The sequence below is a fragment of the Echiichthys vipera genome (assembly GCF_963691815.1).
Source record: "Echiichthys vipera genome assembly, chromosome: 4".
NCBI classification, from domain to species: domain Eukaryota; kingdom Metazoa; phylum Chordata; class Actinopteri; order Perciformes; family Trachinidae; genus Echiichthys; species Echiichthys vipera.
Genome location: NC_139829.1, coordinates 21,604,004 through 21,627,559, shown reverse-complemented (window position 1 = coordinate 21,627,559; position 23,556 = coordinate 21,604,004). Strand labels below are relative to the sequence as shown.

Below are 23,556 nucleotides of genomic sequence, written 5' to 3'. Positions count from 1 at the left end.
ACTACTTCTTGGCTTTACCATTACATTGAGAATAGACTGCGGATAAAACGGTTGAAACGTTTCCACTAAAGGTGCTTATCGACTTTTTTCCCCCCCATCCACCTCAGGTTTGTTTCAGGATTCCCAAATTCCCAAACTCAATCAGTTTCAAATGACCTAGCCTCATGATTGCTTACACATAAGCAAAATGAAGAAGAACTTGATTTCAAAGAATTCCTCCTGAAAATGTAAGCAAAGCTCTCATTTCTGCACATTAGGGATCATGTGCATCAAATGCTTATATTACAGCCAGCAATAAAAATGACACTAACATGCAAGAAAAATAAAAAGCTCTGGCTGATCGGCAGGACAATACAAGGAAACAATAAACCTGTTAATTTAAGTGAATTACTACTAACCTAATTATGTTACAGTGGCACACACATGCCCAGCAATAGGCAATAAAAAAAACGTCTACAAATTGACTCTTCTTATCAGGACAGGATTTCCTACTTCCCATTGCTGCCCCTTGTCTTTGTTATTGTTTTTTTTTTTAATTTCCATGCGGGCTGCTTTCCCTCCTTGTGTGACAGGGATCAACCTGCAGACTTACGCTGAGTCTTCCTGAAGACCCGTGTGCTCATGAACTTGAGGAAGCGGCTGGCATAAAACCCTGGCCGGTGCACCGAGACTGAGTCCTGAGGACAGGTGGAGAAAAATGTCATCTTTTATCAGACGGACATTAGTGGACATAAGAGTATGTGATCAAGTAAAAGGCTCATTCATGAAAGCAGCAGTGTTAGATTTGATCTATCAACTTACGCCATCGTACACCAGAGCTTTCCACGAGTGTTCCAACTTTTTGATAAACCTGGGGGAAAAAAACAAAACAAGAAGAAGCCTTGTTACCCCAACAACTTCCCCTTTATACCTGAGACACTTCCCCCCTTGCCACGGAAAAAACAAATTTTTCAGCATTTGAGCAGAAAACACATCAAAGTTTAAAGTTATGTAAGGTTGTCTTTGAGGGAAGCAAGCGACCAGAAGTAAGGCAGGATAAGTGGAGACAAATTGGGCCCATTCATCCTTCCTCCCTGACCCGATCTCACCTTGCCCAACTCTCTGTGAGTGTTTAATGCCATGACCAACCAGGCTGACACAGATATATGTGATGCTTTCAAATTTCACCACAAGTTTGAAAAGCCGATGAGCCAAAAGGCTTCCTCCCTCTGTCACTCGACGCTCTTGCTCTCAGGGCAAAATAAAAATCAATGTGTAAATAAAGAAGAGTTATAGGCCGCTGTGTCCATTTAAATCATGTTGGATAGAGAAAAAGTCCTTTTAGGAGAGAGGTAAAGTGGCTTTCCATCAATGCAGGGTGATAATTCATCATTAATAGGTTTTGTCGTAGGCAGAGTATCAATCAAAGCAGCTTCTTTGCCAGTCATGCCATGCTGTCGTTTCTAATAGTCTTTAACTATTCATGCACATTCCCTTTTAATTGTTACATCTGTATTGGCTGAGAGGAGATATTTTACTTCTCATAAAACTGAAACAAAGATTTCTGCAGATCAGACAGTCAGATTCAAATGGGCCCAAAAGTTAAGAAATCCAATCAGAAAGTAGTATTAGAAATTTCATGACCACAGGTTTATATAATCCCATATAGATCAGTACCTGTATGACTGTAGAATATCTATGATACCCAGGAAGATGAGCAGCTTTTCTTCTTTGTGTGTTTTGGCAGGGATGCCACCCATCCTAAAACAGAGTAAAAACACAATCATCGGTCAGATAATAGCTACTGTTCTTCTTCTGCGGTGCTTGAAACACGGCACGAATGTTTGTAAAAGAGGCACTTACAGTATTTACATTCATGTGTATTGCTGTAAATACGCAGGACGGTGGCTGTGTTTGTATTTGAGTAACTATGGTTATATGAGAGCCTGACTGTGTGTGTACACTGTGTGTGCGAGCTATGACAACAGTTGTATAACTGTTACTGTAAGAGAAAAGGTGGAGATTAAGAGCCGGACAGAGGCAGAGTTTGTATGCCCAAATATGTGTCCATAATGAGTGCATTTTACCCCCAGCTGAGTCGACTCACGTGTCATCTGTGGTGAGGGCTTCTGCAGCCTTGCCGTCTCCCTGGATGGACTCCATAGCGGTGGAGTAGAGCACCCTCTGACCCACAGGTCTCCTCCCGTCCCCCCCTGCTTGTCCCGGCTCGCCCCCCTCTCTCTGACTCTGGTCCAGGACGTGCACACCCAGTAGCAGGCTGTAGTCCATGATCTTAAAACTCTCAAGCACCTATAGCAAGTTAAAAGACATGCAGTTGTTACAAGAAGAGTCCTTCAGATATTTCTCATTTCGAACACTAAAGAGATTACTCTCCTGGACTGCATATATCAACTCCTGCTCAAAGACAGTAAATATGGCAACATTATAAAATGTTTTGAAAAACATATTTTTTTGCCCCCTCCCAAAACACATCGCCCAACACAGTGCCTCAAAGGCTGTACGCTAGCAAAAGGACATCTCTGTTTGAACCGGTCCTGAGCTAAATAAACAAGGTTTCTCCACAGTGAGCCAAGTTTTACACATTGACCTTCAGGAGCATTTTGCTCAGAGACTTCCCAGAGACTTCCAAGAGACTTCCCAGAGACTTCCCAGGGACTCTGCGACTGTATGTCTCTGATTTCTTGAATAAAGCCGTCATGGCAAAACAAGCTTAGAGAGGGAGGTAAGAGCTTGGTTTAGGAATGAGATCAGGGTCACTGCCAGGTAGCCAGGCTATCTTATGACAGAGACTGGGAAAAAAGTTACTATACGGGTTTATAAGGTAAAAAAAAATAGATTTCCATATCACTTTTGATTATAAAGCAGATTGAGGTGCTATATAAATACTGTGAAAGCATTAAAATCCACAGAGAAATGCGCACTGCCTGTATTCAGAAACTGTGACTTTAGATGAGCCGTCAAGACTTCTGTACAGTTGTGATGTCACAACTATACTATATTTAGGTAGAAATAAGTTTGGACAGAGGGTGAATACAGGTAAATTCAGACAGACACTATGAGAATAATAATGTGTTTCTTGAACATTAAAGTATGTAAACATGAACTGGAAAATTAGCCTCAAAGAGGAACGTTAGGGAGAGCCAGGCTTGAGAAGAAACAAAACAAAACATAGTGACTAAGCCTGATTTCATCAATATTGTCTTAGGCACACTCCATCTACAGTGCATTCCTAAGCCTAATTGGATTGGAAGCAATAAAAAAACTGATAATCAAATAGAGCCGTGAACCAGAATTCAGAGAAACCCGGCCTATTTTTGTGAAGAATGCGAAACCAAAAGTGCTTTTAAAGTCTCTGCCTAGATAAGCTGTTTTCAATGCATGGTCAAATACAGAGATACAGATGAAAGATAAAGATATAAGTAGTGTTAGTTGTAAAAACAGTTTGCATCTGTAACATAAACTGTATAAGGTCATAGTCCCACATAGACACATTCATATTGAAACACACAAACACAAAATAGACTAAATGACCGACTCAAGCAAACACTGGGGCTTTTGTCCGAGCTTTGCCTCTTCCATATCAACGATTTGCATCCCTTCACTCGTACTCCCCCGGCCTATTCAAACCGCAGCAGTTTTGAATAGAGCCACGCACACCAGGCTGCCTACAGAAGGCCATTACTGTGCTTCCAGGCCCCAGCTTCCCTGACACTCAAACTGTCATAGCAGAAAAGAACAGCTGCATTTTCTGTAGTCGTTTGTGTGAAAGATTTTCTTTTGGATTCTGAAAAAGAAAATACACTGGAGATCAAAATTAGAGAACACATTATAAATTGATTTATTCTGAAATATTGTTATTTTTTACCATTCAGAATTTGATAGAATGCTGTACTAGCATTTTTGTTTAAATAACCAAGGCACTTCAACAAAAAAAACTTTATTTTGTGAAGATCTAAACCCCATAGAGAATCTCTGGAAAATCCTTGGCAAGAAAGTAAAAGCTAAAGAACACACTACAGCTACTGAACTGTGGAAGAGACTGCAAGAAAAATGGACAAGGATCCAACCAGAGCAGTGTGAGAAACTAGTGATGACCTTATTTTAAAAAAAACACACTAGTACAGCAGTGGTAGACGAATCCGGTGAGCCGTTTGTGTGTTTCGCCCTCTAGCGTTGCCACCATTACTGCAGTGGTGTCTCTCTCCAGTATGCATGCGCTTATATGGGAGCTGTCATTATAAGGGTGCACTCACACTGTCCATTCGTAACATGCCCAAGCACGCTTCACGGCTAAAGTCTAGTTTGTTTGACCAGTACAACTGTACCGTGCCCAGGCACGGCACGCTTGCCTGCCATGGCCTGGTTGAGAGAGAGAGATGGGCTTTTGTAAAGTACGGATGCACATGTACGGGCACGAGTGTGCGCATGTGTACGAGCACGAGTGCGAGTATTGCCGGCGGTCCTGAGACTATTTATATGTGTTTACTTCAGATTTGGTAAGATGAAATGTTCAGAAACCGTCAAAAAATGACAAAATTAAATCTCCAAGGGGTGATGACATATAAGCAAGATGCATTCGCGCCGAGGCTCGGATCATTTCCAGTAATGTGAGTACAAGCGGACCTGAGCCACAGGGGAAGAGGGAGGTCGGAGAGTCACCCTAAAGCACGGGGCACGGTACGAATGGACAGTGTGAATGCGCCCTAAGTGTACCTTTTCTACTTTTACCTGTACTTTTATGCAGCATTACTTTTGGCAACGATGTCTATGAAATCAGGAAGAACCTGTGCAATTCTCTGCTCCAACAGCAGTGGGAAACTTCAACTTTGGAAAAAAACTGAATTCGAACTTAATGACCACAATGTAAATGTCAAGTAGCTGAGTTAATCAGTAATGGAGGTAAATAATTACAAGTACTCTTCATGAGGTAAAGGTTTGTGAAGGTTGTAGAAAAAGTACACTTATAATGACAGCTCCCATTCAATGTCGCGCATACCGAAGGGAGACGCCACCACAGCAATGGCGGCTTATTCACTGCAGGTACTTCGCTGGATTCGTCTATAGTCATAGTGGATATTCTATCAAAATCCCTGCCCTCTGCTCTCATTTCAAATGCAGCTCAAATTGTGTTGCTGCAAATGTTGTACAGTAATCCTCAAGCTCATGTAGGAGTGAGCTTTGTCACAGCATCCCCTGATTTCAACAGATCTCTGATGTTTCTCAGCATATTCCACCATGAAGCCCTTCTCCACCCATCAATCTCTGTGCCAGTAGGGCTGTAGAGCTCCCCATAGTATTCAATGGCGTGCCACTCTTTGCCGTGACACTAACACACAGCAAGCTTTCTTAAATCTGAGTCTATCTGCTGAATAGACTGAACACAGAGCCTCTTATACTCCTTTTGTGGCCTTGCTGGATCACTCACCCCCGGTATATGCTGACACTGAGTCCTGTTACAATCACAGGAATGTTCCTGCTAAAGTATGCATCTATAATTAATGAGTACAACCTGCAACACAACATATTAGATAAGGGACACGTAGCTTTTAATTTTGTCGTTTGTTCAGACTCATGACGGCAAGTAGGCTTTATTAATGGCTGTCTTTACCCTTAATTATTTACAAAAATAAAACCTTGTCTTGGTAAAAACTTTGAACAGTAACTGAAAATTATAAAATACATTTATTACAAGAATATTTCATGAGATTACATTAGATAGAAGTACCGGATAAACTGGGAGCTCAATTAACACCTCCACATTGTGTTCTCAAACAACACGAATGAACATGCTCACTGTTTCAGTTTTTAATAGCTCACATAGCTTCACATTACAAATGATTCATTTCAGTCATTTCCTGAGCAAAAACTCCCGACTTCTCAATTGCAATTTTGTTTTGATGTCTGACTGAATATCTCTGACTTTTAATTAGTAGTAGGACAAAACAAAACGTTTACCATTGCCTTGGGAACTCATGTTTGCAGTTTTTCACTATTCTCTAAATAAACAGCAGATAATTATCATCAAAAATTCAAATAATTATAAGTTGCAGGCCTTTGTTATTGACAGGTTCTATCCATGTGTAGGGAATGTGGTTAAGGATCCCTTTGAAGCCTTCCTGACTTCTGACTGCAAGGTCAGGGCCTTGGTTTTCTGCTGCTGAGATTGAGAGAAGCCATTGTGTTGTCACAGGATCCCATGGGTGGGGTGGGGGGGCTGGGGGGTGTGGTGGTTATGATTGGCTACTGGCTGCTATGCGACCCATTATTGTCCAAGAATGCATGCCTTCATTGTCTGAATCATTATTTCTGATGTATTTCTTTTGTGCAAATAAAGCACTCCTATTTCACAAACAGAATTAAGATAATAACATAGATGTCTTTTGGCCTGGCTTTCCCCCAACGGGACAAGGTCTCAACTGTCACATGTGCTGTATACAAAACTGTTTCAGCGGCATCGCTTTCATCCTCGCGTCTGTCTCGTCAAATCACACACACGCAGCCAGCTCCAGATCATTGCAGACACATTCACTCTGCAATAATCTCTCTCTCTCTCTCTCTCTCTCTCTCTCTCTCTCTCTCTCTCTCTCTCTCTCTCTCTCTCTCTCTCTCTCTCTCTCTCTCTCTCTCTCTCTCTCTCTCTCTCTCTCTCTCTCTCTCTCTCTCTCTCTCTCTCTCCCTCTCCCTCTCCCTCTCTCTCCCTCCCACTCTCTCTCTCTCTCTTTCTCTTACACACACACACTCTCTCTCTCTCTCTCTGTACAGTGGAGTCAAACATGAATTATTAATGCCTTGTGTTGTTTTGGCATTGAGGTAGTATCGGGGGAGCTGCAGAGTAATAGAGAGGGAAGACTTTAAAGGAAGAAAGCGTACCCTGTGTTTCCCTATAGCATTGTTCCACATATCAGAAATATCTGATTGCCTCAAACACACTGCTCACCCTCCTCTTTGTCTCGCTGCTTTCTGCCTCAACCCTGACCTCCCACATTCCTTTAAAACAGAAATACCCACTCTCCAAGTGTTGAAAAATAGCTCAAATTTATTTTTCAGAGGCTAAACAATCCCCTTCCACTTCCCAACGCCCCTCACCCCCTGTTGCTTAGCCTGTGCCGCCCCTTCCTCTGTGTTTTGGTCCGCAGCCTCTCCTGGGGTGACAGGGTTAGCTGCTTACTCATGGAAATGGTGAGCGATTCTGCTTAGAGGGCACTTTGCTTCCCGCTCAGGAGGCGAGCGCAGGAAGCCATGACAATAACAAACTGTACAGCATATGCTGTTCAACAGTCTCACATACATACATACGCTGTACTTTATACACAATATATATAATTATACACGCAATATGTGCCACACAGAGGCCTGTACATGTGCACATAGCAGGTAGACAGACAGCGCATGTCTGGGTTACGTTTGGGCAAAGTTGTAAATGTGAGTGTGCTTTTAGGTTAAGGAAGCACTGACATAGCAAAAGGGGAGGATGTCATTCAGGCTGCTATCTGCTTAAGAAAACACTGCAAAAGAAAATAGAGGACAAAGTCAGCATATTGGTTAATGATGACGAGAAGGGCCATAACCTGGGGAGGCCACTTAAAATTCCTCTGTATTTCTGCTAATCTTTCTCTCACTCAACGGGGGTTTATGCAAAACCTTGTGATCGAGATACTGTTTGACTTAAACTGTGGGAAAGTAACAGTTGTTCACACCTGTCTGCACACCTTTCCTAGAAGGATCCTCTACTTTCCTGAAAGAGAAACTAAAAACTAGCATGGCTGAACCAGAAAAATGTACTCTAATGAAAGTAATGTCGCTGCATGCATAGAGTTTATTTTCCATAAAACACGGCTAAACTAAATATACTCGCAGAGTCACACCGTTCATTACCGCTAACTCCACGCCATTCAAAATCAATCACTGTTCATCGATTAAAAACATCAATGTTCTTCTATTCCCACGCACTAAAAATGTAAAAATTCAATCTGAGGCTGGTGTTGTAATGGCAGTAATTAAGTTGTTAGCTCAATGAAGCCATGCAGAGTTGCCAGGTCTGTCAGGTTGGCTGGGCCTGGCAGGAAGTCTCTGGGGCTCAGCTGATACACTGATCCAAACTCACAGTAAGATCTTGGTCAGATTCCAGGTCTAATATCAGAGTGTGTGTATGTGTGTGTGTGTGTGTGTGTGTGTGTGTGTGTGTGTGTGTGTGTGTGTGTGTGTGTGTGTGTGTGTGTGTGTGTGTGTGTGTGTGTGTGTGTGTGTGTGTGTGTGTGTGTGTGCTTGTGTGTGCGTGTGTGTGCAGTTACTGTATGTCAAGCAGAACAAATGGGATTACAAGACAGGGCATTAAACCCTGACATTAAACAGCCACTATGAGGGTAAAACACATTAAATCAGTGTCTGGAAGTAACATTGTCATCATCCATAAAACTATCCCAAGAGGCCACCATGTCGCTGCACAAACATGTATTTAGTGTGTGAGGAATCAACCCAAAATAATTTTAACACAGTTTGACAATCCAATGTTTGACTGTTAATCAATCCCTCTGTGGGTTTCTTTTAAATTTCTGCACATACATCTGAGGTCTAGGATAATTATTTTAGAGGAAGAGGACAAGAAAATCAACAATTCAGCTCTTATGTTCCGGTAATTTTGCTTTTTAAAGCCTGGAGGTTTGTTTCTTGCCTACAACTGTGGTCTGTCAACACGTCGGCAAAATACGGAAATTTATTGTACATGCTCCTCTTCAGTCTCCACAGCTAGGCTGTTCCCACAAACAATTTATCTGACACTCCAGATGCAAGGCAAAAATTAAATGAAATTATGGTGTCTGTGCTATGTTTCACATCACAAATTTTGTATGCTGTTGTCTTTTTCCTTCTAAAAGCAAGGGAACACTGGTGAACCAAGTCTCCCATTAAACTCCAACTATCCTCCTCCAGCAGACAGTCTCCTGGCCAATGCATTAAAATAGAGAAGAATGTGAGCCTTTAAATTGGACGACTATCTTTGGATAGAGCTCCGAGTCTCTCACGCTACCAGGATCATGTCTTAATCACATTCAGTGTTTGGAAGAGCTGTCATGTCAGAGAAGGGAGAACAGAGCCCAGGGCAAACTGGGAAGCTTAGACTGAATACACAGTGGAAACACACGGCAGCCCTTTCGGAAAAACACATGGAAAATACACATTTTCAAAACATTTTGTTCCATCTAAGATGCACACACACAGTCCTGAACAAGTACTCAATGCGGTTAATTTATTTTAGGTTCAGGTCAATGACGTCCTTTCCTGCTATGTCACTTCACTCCAGTGAATTCCCAGGTTAAAAGCTCTGAGCTCTAATATGGCACAAGATATAATGTCCGTGTGGGTGCTGGATACAGGTCAGAATGGATGGAAGGCATATGAACTCAACCAACGTGTTCTCATGAACACATTATTAGCAGATCCTACGTGAAGTTGTGCACAGAAATTCGTACGAAAAAACACGCTGACGCAGTGTAACAACGCACAAAAAACAACGTTACATGACTGATTTTAGCCAACAAAAAGTGACAGTGCATAAAACAAAAAGTGACAGTGCATAAAAAGCACATGGGTAGAATTAGGAAAAAAGCTGTAACGGACCGGAAGTTCACCACAAGAAATTGCCAACCTGAAAGTTCAACAACGCACAAAAAAACAATGATTATAGCCTACAAAAGTTGACGGTTAGGGTAAGGCATGAAAAACACTTGTTTAGGAACACTGTGTTTTAGGATCTAGCCAACACCCCAACCTCCTTCCTTACACGGTGGCTTGCTGTCTTATACTACTACTACGTCACGTGTGGAATGCACACAAATTACTGCACATTACTTTTCGTTGTTATATGTAAAACTACATTAGAATGGCCTGATTCAACAAAATTCCTTTTGAAGGAAAGTATTCTGATAATGAAACAAAAATGACCTGATCCTACACTTACTTGTTTGTTTTTTTTGCACCACTTCCTTTTATGGAATACAGTGACCTTCCTGCTGTGGCAATACTTTGCTATTTCAAAAACCAGTCCAATGAACAGAGAGAGCTCAACCCACTGGTAAAGACCAACCTACCCGACAGTCTCTCTGCAGGGTCTTCATTAGGTTGTTGTACGTCTCTGCGTCAAAGTAAAGCCCTTCTTCGTGCATGTCCTGGAAGTCCAAGTCTTTGTAGGTGGGACAAGCTTTCTCTCTCTCTTTCCTGGACGCTCGTCTCTTGTAGGTGGATCCCTTCAGGTCGTATTTGTAGTGCATTTTGACAGAGCGTGGCAGCACGTTGTTCATCACCACCAGTCGGATATTGATGCCCCCGGACTGGATGCAGTAAAGTCCATAGAACTTGGGCAGCAGCGTGCGTGGATTCTGATTCAGGTTCTGTGAAGTGAAAGACAGCTTGAGTCACAATTTATTACAATCATAAGCCAGTGAATCTTCTCATTTGTCCAGGTCATCGTTATCCCCAAAGCAATTTTCGTAAAAAAGGAACTGGACTTGTCGAAGCAAGTCCAGTTGCTTTTGACTAAATAGCTTTGGGTATTACAATCATGTTTTACTGCTGTTTGTCAGGGTCATTTCTACAGTCTAAAGAACTGTGATGTTAAAGCCAACATGGGTGTAGGAGGTCTACAGATATGAATAAGTGAGCAAAATTATCAAATGTTTGTTTGACATCTATGCATCCAATGCGTCCTCCATCCCCTTGACTGAGACGCTTTTCAGTCAGATGGTGGCCTTTGGCTGGGGCTAACGAGAATGTTAACGAATCTTATTTATGCCACTTTAGCATCTGGTGAGTGATCTGTTCAAATTCAACACTAACAGGGGTTTTAGACACTTTATCCACACACAGAAGTGGCGTTTTGTCACCTCACCATATAGTATCCAGGTAGTAATCTCTGGAGAAACTTGGCCTCTTTGTGCTGGACGGTTTTAATGATGAATTCGTCATCGCTGGTTAGGTAGAATAGAGAGCCGCTGGCCCCGGGGTTTGTCAGCTCAATCAGAGGCTCATTTACGAGGGAGTACTGAAAAGGGAAAAAACAAAAACAAACCAGTTTAACATTTCAAATGAAACAGAGATCAAACTTCTAGGAAACAGCTCATAAACAGCTCAAAACACATTACGCTGTTAAACAAAGAAACAAAGAATAAAGCACTATTCAAGGTTTACCAGGAAAATGTGATTAAATAAAGATGCTACACCACAGACATATGTTGTTTATTTGGTGTTGAAAAAACAAAAGTGTAGCAAATTGTCACTGGCCTTGAGGTATTTACAGTAAGTCTTGTGATACAAGAGCACCAGGTTTCTACTCAAATATTAGTTTTTTTGTTTAAGTCGTGTCATACACTATGTGGACAAAAACATGTAGGCACAAAAAAACAAAGTAAGAGTACAACCAGACGTCACATTGACATGTGACTGCTGAACATCATTCCAAAACCATCAATATGTAGCTATAATAGCTGAGAAGGTTTTTGAACCTGACTACAAGAGCATTATTGAGGTAAGACACTGATGTTGGGCGATAAAGCCTCTCTGTTCACTTAAAATTAACCCCTAAGATGTGAAATGGGATTCATGTCAAGGCTCTGTCAAGTTATTCTACATCAAATTCAGATACCATCAACAGTAATATGTTTTCATTTTAAAACTGCGGCCGGTGGTTGAGTGGTTAGAACAATCGTCCTATGTAAAGAGGCCGAAGGTCCTCAAGGCAGCCCCCTTTGCTGCATGTCTCCCCCTCTCTCTCTCACCCCATTTCCTGTCTGTCCTACAGTATATGATAAAAAAAACAACAACTGCATTTTAAACAAAAAATCCTCTCCAGTACCATAGTCTCCCTCAATATTGACATATCATGACCACTCATAAAGACTGGACATGCACGTGTCAGTGTATGTCAATGTATGTCGTGTACAGAAAGTGGTTTGTAAAAGCATGGCAGTGGGGAAAAGTAAGAAAAGAAATTTGGTACAAGGAGCAATATCCATCATCAAGGAAAGTCAAAGGGAAAGGAGTACCAACACAAGAAGGATGAAATCACGAAATGTACGCAACTAGGCCTAGCTATAATGTTTTGGCTTGACAGGTGGGTGTCTGCATTAACATTTTCCAAAAGTCTCTATTTCTAACCCTGCGTTTCCAAAACGGGGTCAGCATTAGTCTCTGTTGTAGGGGGTGGCAATGCCGGAGTAGCAGGGACACTGGTTATGCAATTTAAAAGGAAAACAGCGAGTGGGCAGTATGGATGGATGGAACCATTTCTTTATGGATTTGGCTCTGTGCTTAGGGGCACTGTGATGTTAAAACCGGAATGGACCTTCCCCAGAGTGTTGCCACCAAGTTGGAAGCACACTGTTGTAAATATCCTTATATGCTGAAGCACTGAGATTTCCTTTAGTTGGAACAGCCTCGGAGCAAAAAGTACACAACAGTAAATTAATGTCCAAATACTTTTTGCCATATAATGACCATGCCGTGAAACGGGTCTCCGTCTACTTTATTTCCACTTTAAAAATACAAGAGCTGGATCACATGAGCCCAAATCTCCGTCAAACTTTAACTTTAACTTTACATATGTTTTAGTCTTGCTGCTGACGAACATGGACAGAAACATAAGCGCTTAAACAAACACTTACTGCTGGTGCTTCATCAAAAAAAACAAAAAAAACAAACACCAGAACAATTAGAAAGCCTTTATCCCAAAGTGGAAATCAACATGTGAGGGGGAGACGGTGAAGAGAAGCCAACTGAAGAGCATGTTAGATGTTAATTATTGAGTTATGAGAGCAACATGTTCAGAGGAGAGGAGCAACACTGGAGGCATCCGCTCTCCCTCTCCAGAGACCCTTCCACTGATGTCCGTCTGCAGTCACGTTAAGTCACAAGCACAAACACATCCGCCGTTTACTGCATTTGCATTCAGGATAGCGTGTATGTGTTCTCTCTTTTAATTAGACTTTGCTGTCTGAATGAATTCATCATCACCTCAAGGACATCAATCATGAGCACATCCTCTAAGCTGCTGTGCCTTGTGCCTTCCTGCCTCTGCTGCCTTGAAGTTACATTGCACTTCTGTCTCCCTTCCAGAGCCTTTTGTTTTTCACATATGCGGAAACAAATTTGGCATTCAAAACGAAGAATGCAGCTGGTGGGGCTTTGAAGGGCTTAGAGGTAGACAGAAAATAGGAAAAACGGTAACATAACATAAAGCCCAAACAAGATTACACCAAATCTAATTTTGTGCTGACAAGAAGCGTACTACATGAGTATGGATGAATATGACAATATGGCAAGGTATACTCTTGGGCCGCAAATTAAATTAACATACAGGATAGCATGTAGAGCACATGAATAAAGGCTTTGACAGAGGTGTTTGAACATGGCCCGTGAGTAATATAAGGCTTCAGTTTGACAATATTTTAACAGAAACACATGAAAATAAACAAGAAAAACAAACAATGAATCTTGAAAATACTACTGCGGAAAAAGTCCTTAAGATACTTTTTTAAAACATACTCTTTCTTTGGGAAATCACAGAATCATCTGCTGATTTCATTCAGCACTATGGGAGCTGGTTAATTAATGAGGGTGCACTGCACTAGCTTAGTTATTACCTCCAATATCGCCGATATTTGCTTCGATTTTTGAGCCGTGTTTTTATTCAACTGTCAAGCAAACTTTAAGCAAACCTTTGAAATCTTGCAAAAAAAAAGAAAAGTGAAATAAGTGTGTTTCCATTAACTGGTCTGGAGAGAATAAACTAGGCCATAAGTTGTAAGAAAGATGGCTCTGTACGCTACGCATGGTATTTAGTATGCCAGTAAACAGAGTAGAAAAAGTAGAAGTTGCTACCCGGAAACAAAACAAGTCGCCTCAGCAATCTATCCAATCTATGTCTTCGGGCTTTTGGTTCAGTTGGGCAACTTTTAATTGATCTTTTATGCCAGCTGGCCATATTTCACTACCACTTAAAACACTTAAAACACTTAAAACAATAGGGAATTGCGCTTATTCACTTTTTTGTTGAAAGTTAGGAAAGATTGCTGTCATGTCCACTTAAAGCAATTCTTACCTTTCTAGCATTTTTACACTTTTCCTTTGTAATCTTAAAATGCTCCTAATGAGCGTATAGCACACTAAAATGTAAAAGAAATCCACCAGGTGTTGAAACTCCAAAATATTCAATTCTCATATATTTCTGATAAAAGTTTGACCAATCATTTTATTCGGTCTGCATAAAATAATTTGCCAAGCTTCCTGCCTGTCATCATCACTTCGTTTCACTTGCGCTGCTCATGCTGACTTCCAGTGCCGTGGGAAGTCCGAAGTTTCAGACCTCCAAGGCAAAGTGCACTGTAATGCCTGTCAAAGTGGAACCTCCTTCTAGCAAAATCCCCCAAAATCGATAGTAGGAGGTTCCACTTTGACAGGTATTCCGGTGCACTTTGCTTAGTTGGAGGTCCGAAACTTCGACGCGCAGCACTGGAATGCAGCATTTCTTTCTCACCATGCACGTGTCAGGGGAGGAGGGAGCGCCAGAGGTCAGGCAGGGGGAAGAGGGTGGGACTATGGAGGTAAGTGCTGTGAGACATGCAAGAAAGGTAAGAATTGCTTTCATAAGCTACTGTATAGCCAGCAGGCAGTTAGCTTAGCTTACCATAAAAACGGCTATGGTGACTCAATTTGTTTACACGTTTTTGTTTGTCTAATCATGCAAAAATTGAAGAATACATACCATAAGTCACTGTGAATTAGCATAAGTAAATAAGTTGGAGTTTTTCAAGGTAAAACCTAACAAATGCCCCTTTCACACATGCACTGCAAAGCTGAAATTATCTGCCAGGCGCTGTATGTGAGAACACAAATGGCTGAATCAATTGGATCGGACATTAAACAGACTTAACCCTGCTAGTTCAGGCAGAGAATCATAGCTCTAAGTGAGAACACATATGACACAGACAATCTCTTGTTGGGTGCTACATGTGTGAAAGGGAAACTTCAGACACTGTCCCTACCTGATATGTCAGACATTGAGCGGAGATCATATGAGTAACACAAATAAAATGCATGAATTCGATCTGTATTTCATAGTGTCTTCCTTTGAAAATATGCTTGATTTGATTTCACCCTTAACGCTTCATCTGCATGACTTTTTCCAAATGACTGGATTATCATGTGAAGGTGGAACAAATAATAAGCAGTCACGTCCTAGTGAAGTCTTACCAGGTAGTCGTCTGGTTTGATGCCGAACAGATCCCTGAAGTAGCGGAAGGCCAGCGGTGCGTAGGTCTTGAAGCGAAAGTCAGGATAGTGATGTGCTGGGGTCAAGTTGCTTCCCTCACTGTGATGTCGCAGGACAACAGGAAACAAAAACATATAATAGTAAATGAGATGAAAGAAGATGCAGCTTAATTGAACCACAGTGTTTCAGAAGAGTATAGAAAGTAACAGACATAAATAATAAAAGAGGTACTTTAAGAAAAAATAGAATAGAATAAAAATAGAAACTTTATATTAGATATATTATTGAAAAACTAACTCAAATAAGATTATATGTGTCATTATTAACACAGACATCATTCTCCAACCAAGGATCACATGCAGGCAGCACCAGGGGGAAATTAAACCCTAACACCTAATCTTTGTACCCGGGCTATTTACTCCCAGCAAGTGTATCACTGGGCCCTTGTAATGTGTTCCACCCATGCATGAACAAGCTTCAGTAAATTCGTCTCTGGGAGCCCAGATTCACCAGTATTGTGGTGACAAACTGGTCTGTATAGAGTTCTCCGCCCGGAGACTGAATGTGGCTCTGATTACTGTACTAAACAATACACCACACAACACATGAGCCTCATCTCCAAGGGGGGGAAGGTGAAAGTATAAAATACAAAATAACCTACTTTTTTTTTGTTGTGGATTTAACTGGACCATAAGATATTCTCAGACAGGCTTTGACAAAGGCCGACCCTATTTTGTAACCTGTGTCCCGGGGGAACTCCATGACATAGGAGTAAGTCCATCTGATAAGGTTAGCATGAGTCAGCCTTCGAATCTTTCATCACATAAGCTCATTGAAATCAATCACACTGACCCTCAATCTACAAGAAGTAGGTTAATAAAGGGTTTCGCCTTCCAGGGCACCTCTAAATCTGGTTAATATTCGGAGGACTTGGATGGCTTTCTGGGTAAAGAGGCTGCTGTGTTGTTGTTTTGTGCTAGTGCTATATTCAGTAATTGGACACATACAGGCAACAGTCAGGCCATGCTGTGTAACACGATGCATCACGATGTCATCAATGACAGTCAATGATGGTAACATATGCCTCACATGAAAACCATTAAACAACACACAGCACCTAGAAATGTGTGTGTGTGTGTGTGTGTGTGTGTGTGTGTGTGTGTGTGGGTGTGTGTGTGTGTGTGTGTGTGTGTGTGTGTGTGTGTGTGTGTGTGTGTGTGTGTGTGTGTGTGTGTGTGTGTGTGTGTGAGTCAAAGTGATCCGCAACATCTTTAGCCATCCAAATCTAGACTGACAGGACACACAACAAGAGGAGGAAGAGAGGTAGAAGGGCTGTCAGAGGGAGGGAAGCAATAAAAGCAGAATTAGAGAGCCGTCTCCATACTCTCTCAGGATTCTCTGTCAGTGGAAAGAAAGATAGCAATTTGTGTGTGTGTGCTATAACAGAACAGAACAGAGCCACTTAGAGAAAGTAAAGAGAATAAAGAGGGAAATGGTTATGTCGCATGCCAGATGTAAGAAATCAATTTCCTCTCCTCACTGATTATGTCTTGTTTGTCGTGTCTTGTGTAATTTTCTTTTTTTTTTCTAACCATGTAACCTAGATCTTTTTTATTTCAGTCAGCTTTCTCAGTGAAAACCTGGCCCTGAAGGCCACTGTTGTTTTATTTCACCATGATATAAAAAGGCTTGACATTGGATGCAGATTGAGGATGATGTAACAAGCTTGCATTATACTATTGATATTTTGTACTTCCCTATTTCAACAAAGCAACAGCAGGTTTTCAACTTGCATCACTGTGGGGCATGACACAGAAACCAGGAGTAATGTTGGTTTTGGTTGCTAAGCAGTAAAAGATCAATTTGTGCCAAGACCTGGTTTGCATGAAGCATAATGAGTTTGCATATCCTGTTGCAGCATCTCAAAGGTAAACCACAAAGAATCACCTAGTGGGACTCAAATTATTACCCTGAACCTATAGACCTATTTCCTTCTTTGCATATTTTCAGGATGGGACAATACTAAGCAGAATTTTAAATAAGAGATAAGATATGACCTCCTAAAAGTGAGTGTATTTTCTACTGTGAGACTTTAAGTGCTAGAAAGTGACATCATCATAGACTGATTACTTGTGTAACAAAAAAAATAGATACAGTATTGTCTGAGCGTCAAGTGTGCATCAATGCATGTGTTTATAATACATGAGTCACACTTTTAAAGAATTCCCGGATCTGTTCTGGATTATGTCAAATGTCTTTTTAAGCTGATGATGTGATTGTCAAGACCGAGACCTGAGATGACCGAGCGGCCACACACTGACATATGTTTTGCACCGTGGCAGGGAGAGGCACATAGTAAGCTGATTTCACAGTTCTTGGCAGGATAATCCATTGGAATAGTTTTATCCCTGCATTATGACTTAGACTAGCAAAATTCAGTTTGTTGATAAAGGGTGATGGTTGCAGTTTGTGGTAGCAGCATACTTTCCTGAAACTCAATGCCCAGCGCTTGCAGTTTCCACCAAGCATGATAAATAATAGTTTTAAATGTCTTTTATACCCAGACATAAAATATTTGAGCAGGCAGACAGGCACAGCTTAGTCTTTCCATTCATTCACTTTGCAGAGTCAGGAAACTGTTGCAGCCAAAGATCAGCCTGTTACCACCTACACATTATCAGTTTTTATTAAGCAGTCCTCTGATTCACTGGCTCCTGTAGACCAATAACCTTGAGCTTATGCAAACATCTGATATTTTGATGATAATAAGCAAACAATCAGTTATCTTATAGGATTGCTACTATCGTCATCGTCTTTTTGTATATAGAAGCTGTGTGTGCAAGTATGAACGTATGTCTGTGTGGGTTGACACTATGCAGCACTGACCTGGGCAGAAAGACGCTCTCCACCACATAGAAGTCTTGCATAAGCACGTCCCTGTCAGGCTTAGAGGTGAGGTTGCCCACTGTATAGCCAATACCGAGCTGAATGGCTCCTTTCAAGGCAGATGAGGTGGTCTAAAACATAGAAGAAAAAAACATCCCAATAGTCTGGCTGTTACATCATACTGTCACTGCTATCCCAATTTCATACACTATAGGATGTAAATGTTAACGCTTGAAAAATCAAAAAAAGGCCAGCCCGAGAGTGATAAGCCTTCTGTTCAAGCCATTTTTATATTTAATTTAAAGATAATATGCCAAATTATTTTCACAATTCAAACTATTACATAGGAGATCATTGAAGATGATGAAGGAAGCTAAGAGGAGGCGAGGAAAGGCGAGAGGCCACTGAACAAGTGGTGAGAGCTTTGCAAAATAAGAGGCTGCGAAAAAGAGGCTGGTCATTTTGTTGTGACTAATAAGTAATATTAGGTTGCATGCTCTGTCTTATGTTAATGCTCTTGTTTAATGTTTGGCTGTGTTGGAAAAAGTTCTTGACTCGCTAGTTTTTGAACATGAGCAATGTAATGCACACTTACAGCTGTCCATATTTACGATAGCAGTGTATATGTTAATTGCGCTCTGAAACTGTACGCCCGCACATCGCAAAGAATACCAATTCTGACACAATGTTGCTTTAAAACCTTTAAAAAGACTGGGACATAAACACACCAGTACTGTTGTTGTGCTGGTAGCCACATTTTTAGTCACAACCTGAACAGTGGAAGCCACTGTTGAGAATCTTTAACATAACATCCTAAGAAACACTACCATTAGCACTGACTTCTAAAGTAAAAAAGAACAGTAAACAAGTGTGACCAGCGCTTGACTGATCTCTGGCAGCCGGCCCTAGCATGGGTCAGGACATTATGTGCTGTAGAAGGACATTTATAAGTGACTCACAGACTCAGAAGTAAAGACCTTTTGGACTTGTAGGCTCTAAACAGCGGCATTAAAAAAATGTTGTGGAAGCAGGTAGACTTTTGTCTCAAGAAGCAAACAAAATCAAATGCAGTGAAGCTCTTCTACAAATTGTCCTCCTTTTTTACCTTTTTGTATGTTTTCTCTCTGCTTGTGCTCCATGGCCCTCCCATCCCATTTTCTGTTGTGGTTGACATCTGAAAGAGACACAAAGGACTGAACTAAAACTGTGATAAAGTAAAATGACTTTATCATCACAAGTGTGGTGTTTGAAAAAGTCAATAGCATAAACTTACCTTGCCTAGAGAGAAGCTGTGCCTGACAAAACACCAATCAGGGCAACATCTCTTGATTGTCAACTTGCGCAAACATCAAGAGGTTTTGGATCTATCAGGGGACCCTCTGCAAGAGAACAAACCATGGGTGCATTACTAGTGGGAACAGGCCCAGGGGCCCATCTGGCATCCACCTGCAAAATGTCACTTGAAGAGAAACGTACAGACCATAAGGAAACATAAAACAACCACAACCACAAAGAGACACAACCAACTAAAGAGAGATGCAAAACAACCATAAAAAAGACACAAAATGGCTACAAAGAGACGCAAAGCAACTACAAAGAGGTAAGTCTGTGTGTCTTGCTCCTATGTAGAAGAGGTGGTGGCACGGTTTGCATGTCTGTGCCCAGGGGCCCACTGTCTCATAATCCGCAGATGGAAGAGACGCACAAGTTATTCCTACATAAATAAAAATAAAATAAAAACACAAAAACAGGGCAAAAAACAACAGACTTAGCATTAAGTGAAGCTCCAAGATGAGATGTGACCGAGAACAGGAAGGAACATGTCCACCAGCAAGGCTTCCTTAATTAACTGCAATAAGTTTGAGGCCACTTTAATGCCATCATTCCCTGTTAGTCTCTGTCTGATAGCAGAGGCAATTTAGTCTATTTCTAAACTCTCTCTGTTGAACTGGCCTCCAGCAAGAGATCTCTGCTTTGACAGTTACTCATGCAATGTTTATTTACGTGTGTGTCATAACCGTCTCGAAACTTCTTATTAGAGTCTTATTTTGGAGAACATTACAGTCCTGCTTGTCAGTTTGGTTGTCGTTTCACAAATCACACTGCACAGATGTAGAAAGTAAGGTTGTCACTAGAATTAAAAAACAATACTCGCTATTAAGGGGGGGAAATCCTAGGCACAGCAAAAAATGTTAACAAACTGCCCACAGTGCTGGTAGGGAAAAGTCACTTCTAGATGGCAGAAGGGTACTTAACAACAACAGTTTAAGTTTCTCCAACGTGCACCTGAATGCACCATGAATTTCCATAGGCTTCACCTTCCTTGTTTACATAACTCACAGGGAAGGCAAAATGTTGCCACACCCGTGACTTCAGGGAGGCAACAGTTCTGTTGTTTCTCCGTCATCACTGACTCCAGCAGCGGCCATGGTGTCGCAAAAAGTGCAGCTGCTTGTAAGCTAATGTTAGCTGCATGCAACCGAACGGTAAGCTAGGCTGTGCCATCTGTGTTTTAAAACATTTTTCTTCATAGCTTCAGCACTTTAGATACTATCGAATTTAAAAAATAAAACTGAAATTTTATTGTTTTTAACACATGGTATTGAAAAAGTATTGAAGTATTTATACTTTTGACAACCTGTCAAACATGTTTAGTAGAAAGCACACTGAAACATTTGGTTGCAATTTCTTCCTCCTCATCTCTGACTTATTTTTTTGGTAATTCAATCCATATTCCAGGCCATCTGTGTGCACCACATAAAAAAGCGGAGCTGCAGAGTGTGTATGAATGAGGAGAAGCCCAGACGCTGAAAGCGATCTGCTGGCGTTGCCCAGTTTACAGCACAACAAAGTCCTTACTGAGCCACAAAAGCACCAAGTCTGTCTCATTTTGTCATATGTTCTCTATGCAATTTACTGTACCACTCCTTGTCACTCACTTTCTTTCCATTTTTATCATTTCATCCTCCTGTTTCAACACTCTCCAGAGAATGAGGAAATAGCACAAGTCATTGAAACTGTGACATAACTCAGTGTGTCTTCTGAGGGAGAGGGAAAACAGGGATATAGATGAGGAGTCTTTATAGAAGCACTGGCAACATTTGTACTTTGTCTGATAAGCTTTGACAAGTCTGCAGTCACCACCCTACCTGCATATAAATGCACCTGCAGGTTTCATAGCCGTGAGTATTACACAGTGTCTTTCTGCTTCATCAGCGGTCACCTACTCTGTGACCGGCATTTACATCCTCATCAAAACAGACTCCATTACACTGAGAATATACATTCTCTATGAAACACTGCAACCAATGCTAGAGGGTGTAGTGTTATTTAAAAATAAATTAAAAAGAAACACCAAATATGTTGTAGCCATGTTTAAAAATAATCTTCAAAAGAAAGAGGTGTCTTAAGATAAATACATGTTCACATACACTCACTGATTCAGATATTTAAAAAATGTAGCAGACACTAAACTCCTATCTCGAGACTGGGTCATTATCTCTGCACCAGCTCTTTTGTTGCTATAAACAAAGACACAGCAACAATGCTGATGCGTTCTAGCTGGAAGCACACCATCCAACTGCAGATATTTGTTTTTATTTTGGTTCTATGCATCATTTGTACCTTTTCTTTAGCCTTTACAATAATATTCAGTCTTTTGTGTCCTCCACAAGCACATATGATTATACAAAACTTGTTCAATCTCCCTTAGTGAAAAGATCATATTTGTCGCATGACTTTGCGTGACTGGAAATGAGGCAAATGTGTGCTCTTTATGAAACAATAACCTGTTGTCAGTCATTATCTGTGTCATTAAAAATTAATCTAAATATTTGTCGTCAACCCTGTGTAATGAGGCGACGAGCCACCTGAGCCATCACACTGTATAACTGGCTGGGTGCTGTGAACCTGAGGAATGAGCCTGCCAGCCTGTCTGGCTCTCTGCTCAGACCTGGCGTGAGTGTTGGTGTTAGGAATTGTTTCTCTCTCTCTCTCTCTCTCTCTCTCTCTCTCTCTCTCTCTCTCTCTCTCTCACCTGACCCCGCAACTCAGCTGGTGCTCCGACAGACTGTTTCCAGAACAATCCATGAGAGGCCTGCAGCTGCAGTGCACAACAGCAGGTCTGTTGTTCACCTCTCAACAAAAGAGAGGCGGGCAGATGGTTGGATATGTGGATAAAAATGGATGGATGGATGGATCATCCTAATCAGCCGAATCTTACCACTGTCATACACTCCCATTCTATGTACTAAGGGGAGTATAACAAGGAAAAAGAGTGCACTGTAACACCGTTATGTAAGACAGAACTTAATAAGTCACAATTACATTACCTCAAGCTACAAATACCAAAATGCTTTTTTCTCAGATCAATACCTCTTGCAGATTGTGGGTGTTTTGTAGTCTGGATGAGAACCAAATGGTTTAAATAATACAACTGATCAATAAAAAGGAAACTACTTGTACTTGAATGTCTAACGCTGAATGAAAACAACCTAGAACCAGTCTGTTTAGAGGCTGAGCTGAGGGTTGTTTGTGTGGAGTCAAGCAAGATTATAAAAACTTGCAACATTGACTGAAAACAGTGCAACACTACAGTATGTCTGTCAATGTTGACCAGAGAAGAATTTTAATGGAATGAGGAAAATACACTGGGTCCGTTTCCATTTCACACAGTTGTCAAGTTGGTCAACAACGTAATTTTCATTCACTTCATCTTTGCTACTTGTGAAGCACTTCTGCCCTTAAACGGTGCTATATAAATAAACTCAGCTTTTCTCTCCATAAGTCTCTCTGTTCCTAAACAACTTTCTTCCCACTCATCCATACGCCCTTGTCAGAAACTCTACCGCCCTTCAAATAAACACACTTGAGTGAAAATCAAACACTGGCTCTCATGGCATATCTCCTTCATGCTTTCATGGATATTGCCAAGGGTGCCAGCCAGCCCCTGCAGAAGTCAAATAGCTGCTCAGAAGCCAAGAAGTCTTGGCAAGAAATATACGTGGCTGAGAGCAGACACGGGCTGTCTGGTATGATGAAAATGCAGATCCAATGCATCTGAACTGTCAAAATGTCTAAATAGCTGTGGTAATATTCCCTCCCTGGTCTCAGTGGGCAAGATAATGATAATAATAATAAAGACAGGATTTAGACAGCTCATTCAACTAGCTAGGCTGCACACTTGTTTTAGAAAGATACACAAAAAATTGTGTAAAAAAATTATTTTCCTAAAAGGAGACCTGGTTCTTTGACACAATTGGAACAGCAATTTCCACAGTAGAGCACAACCATTTTCAAACCATCTGATCATGACATCGGGGCTGAGTGGTATTCAGTCAAGGAGGCTCCAACAGTTTCTGTCACCAGGACACAGACACTACATATAGGTTCCTTTTGGCTCTGCTTTGCTT

At 41.2% G+C, this 23,556-nt stretch overlaps 1 protein-coding gene across 1 annotated transcript in view; it reads right to left on the bottom strand.

The window, feature by feature from the left end:
- pip5k1bb (phosphatidylinositol-4-phosphate 5-kinase, type I, beta b) overlaps positions 1-23,556 on the bottom strand; it is a 36,417-nt gene that overhangs the window by 5,963 nt on the left and 6,898 nt on the right. Inside the window, exons 2-11 of the mRNA XM_083912904.1 lie at positions 19,419-19,524; positions 19,251-19,319; positions 18,146-18,276; positions 15,241-15,358; positions 10,883-11,035; positions 10,086-10,385; positions 2,087-2,289; positions 1,657-1,740; positions 802-850; positions 593-677 (exon numbers count right to left, since the gene is read on the bottom strand). Of these exons, the coding sequence (XP_083769030.1) occupies positions 593-677; positions 802-850; positions 1,657-1,740; positions 2,087-2,289; positions 10,086-10,385; positions 10,883-11,035; positions 15,241-15,358; positions 18,146-18,276; positions 19,251-19,319 (1,192 nt within the window). The 5' untranslated portion in view covers positions 19,419-19,524. The remainder of the gene's footprint in view (positions 1-592; positions 678-801; positions 851-1,656; positions 1,741-2,086; positions 2,290-10,085; positions 10,386-10,882; positions 11,036-15,240; positions 15,359-18,145; positions 18,277-19,250; positions 19,320-19,418; positions 19,525-23,556) is intronic.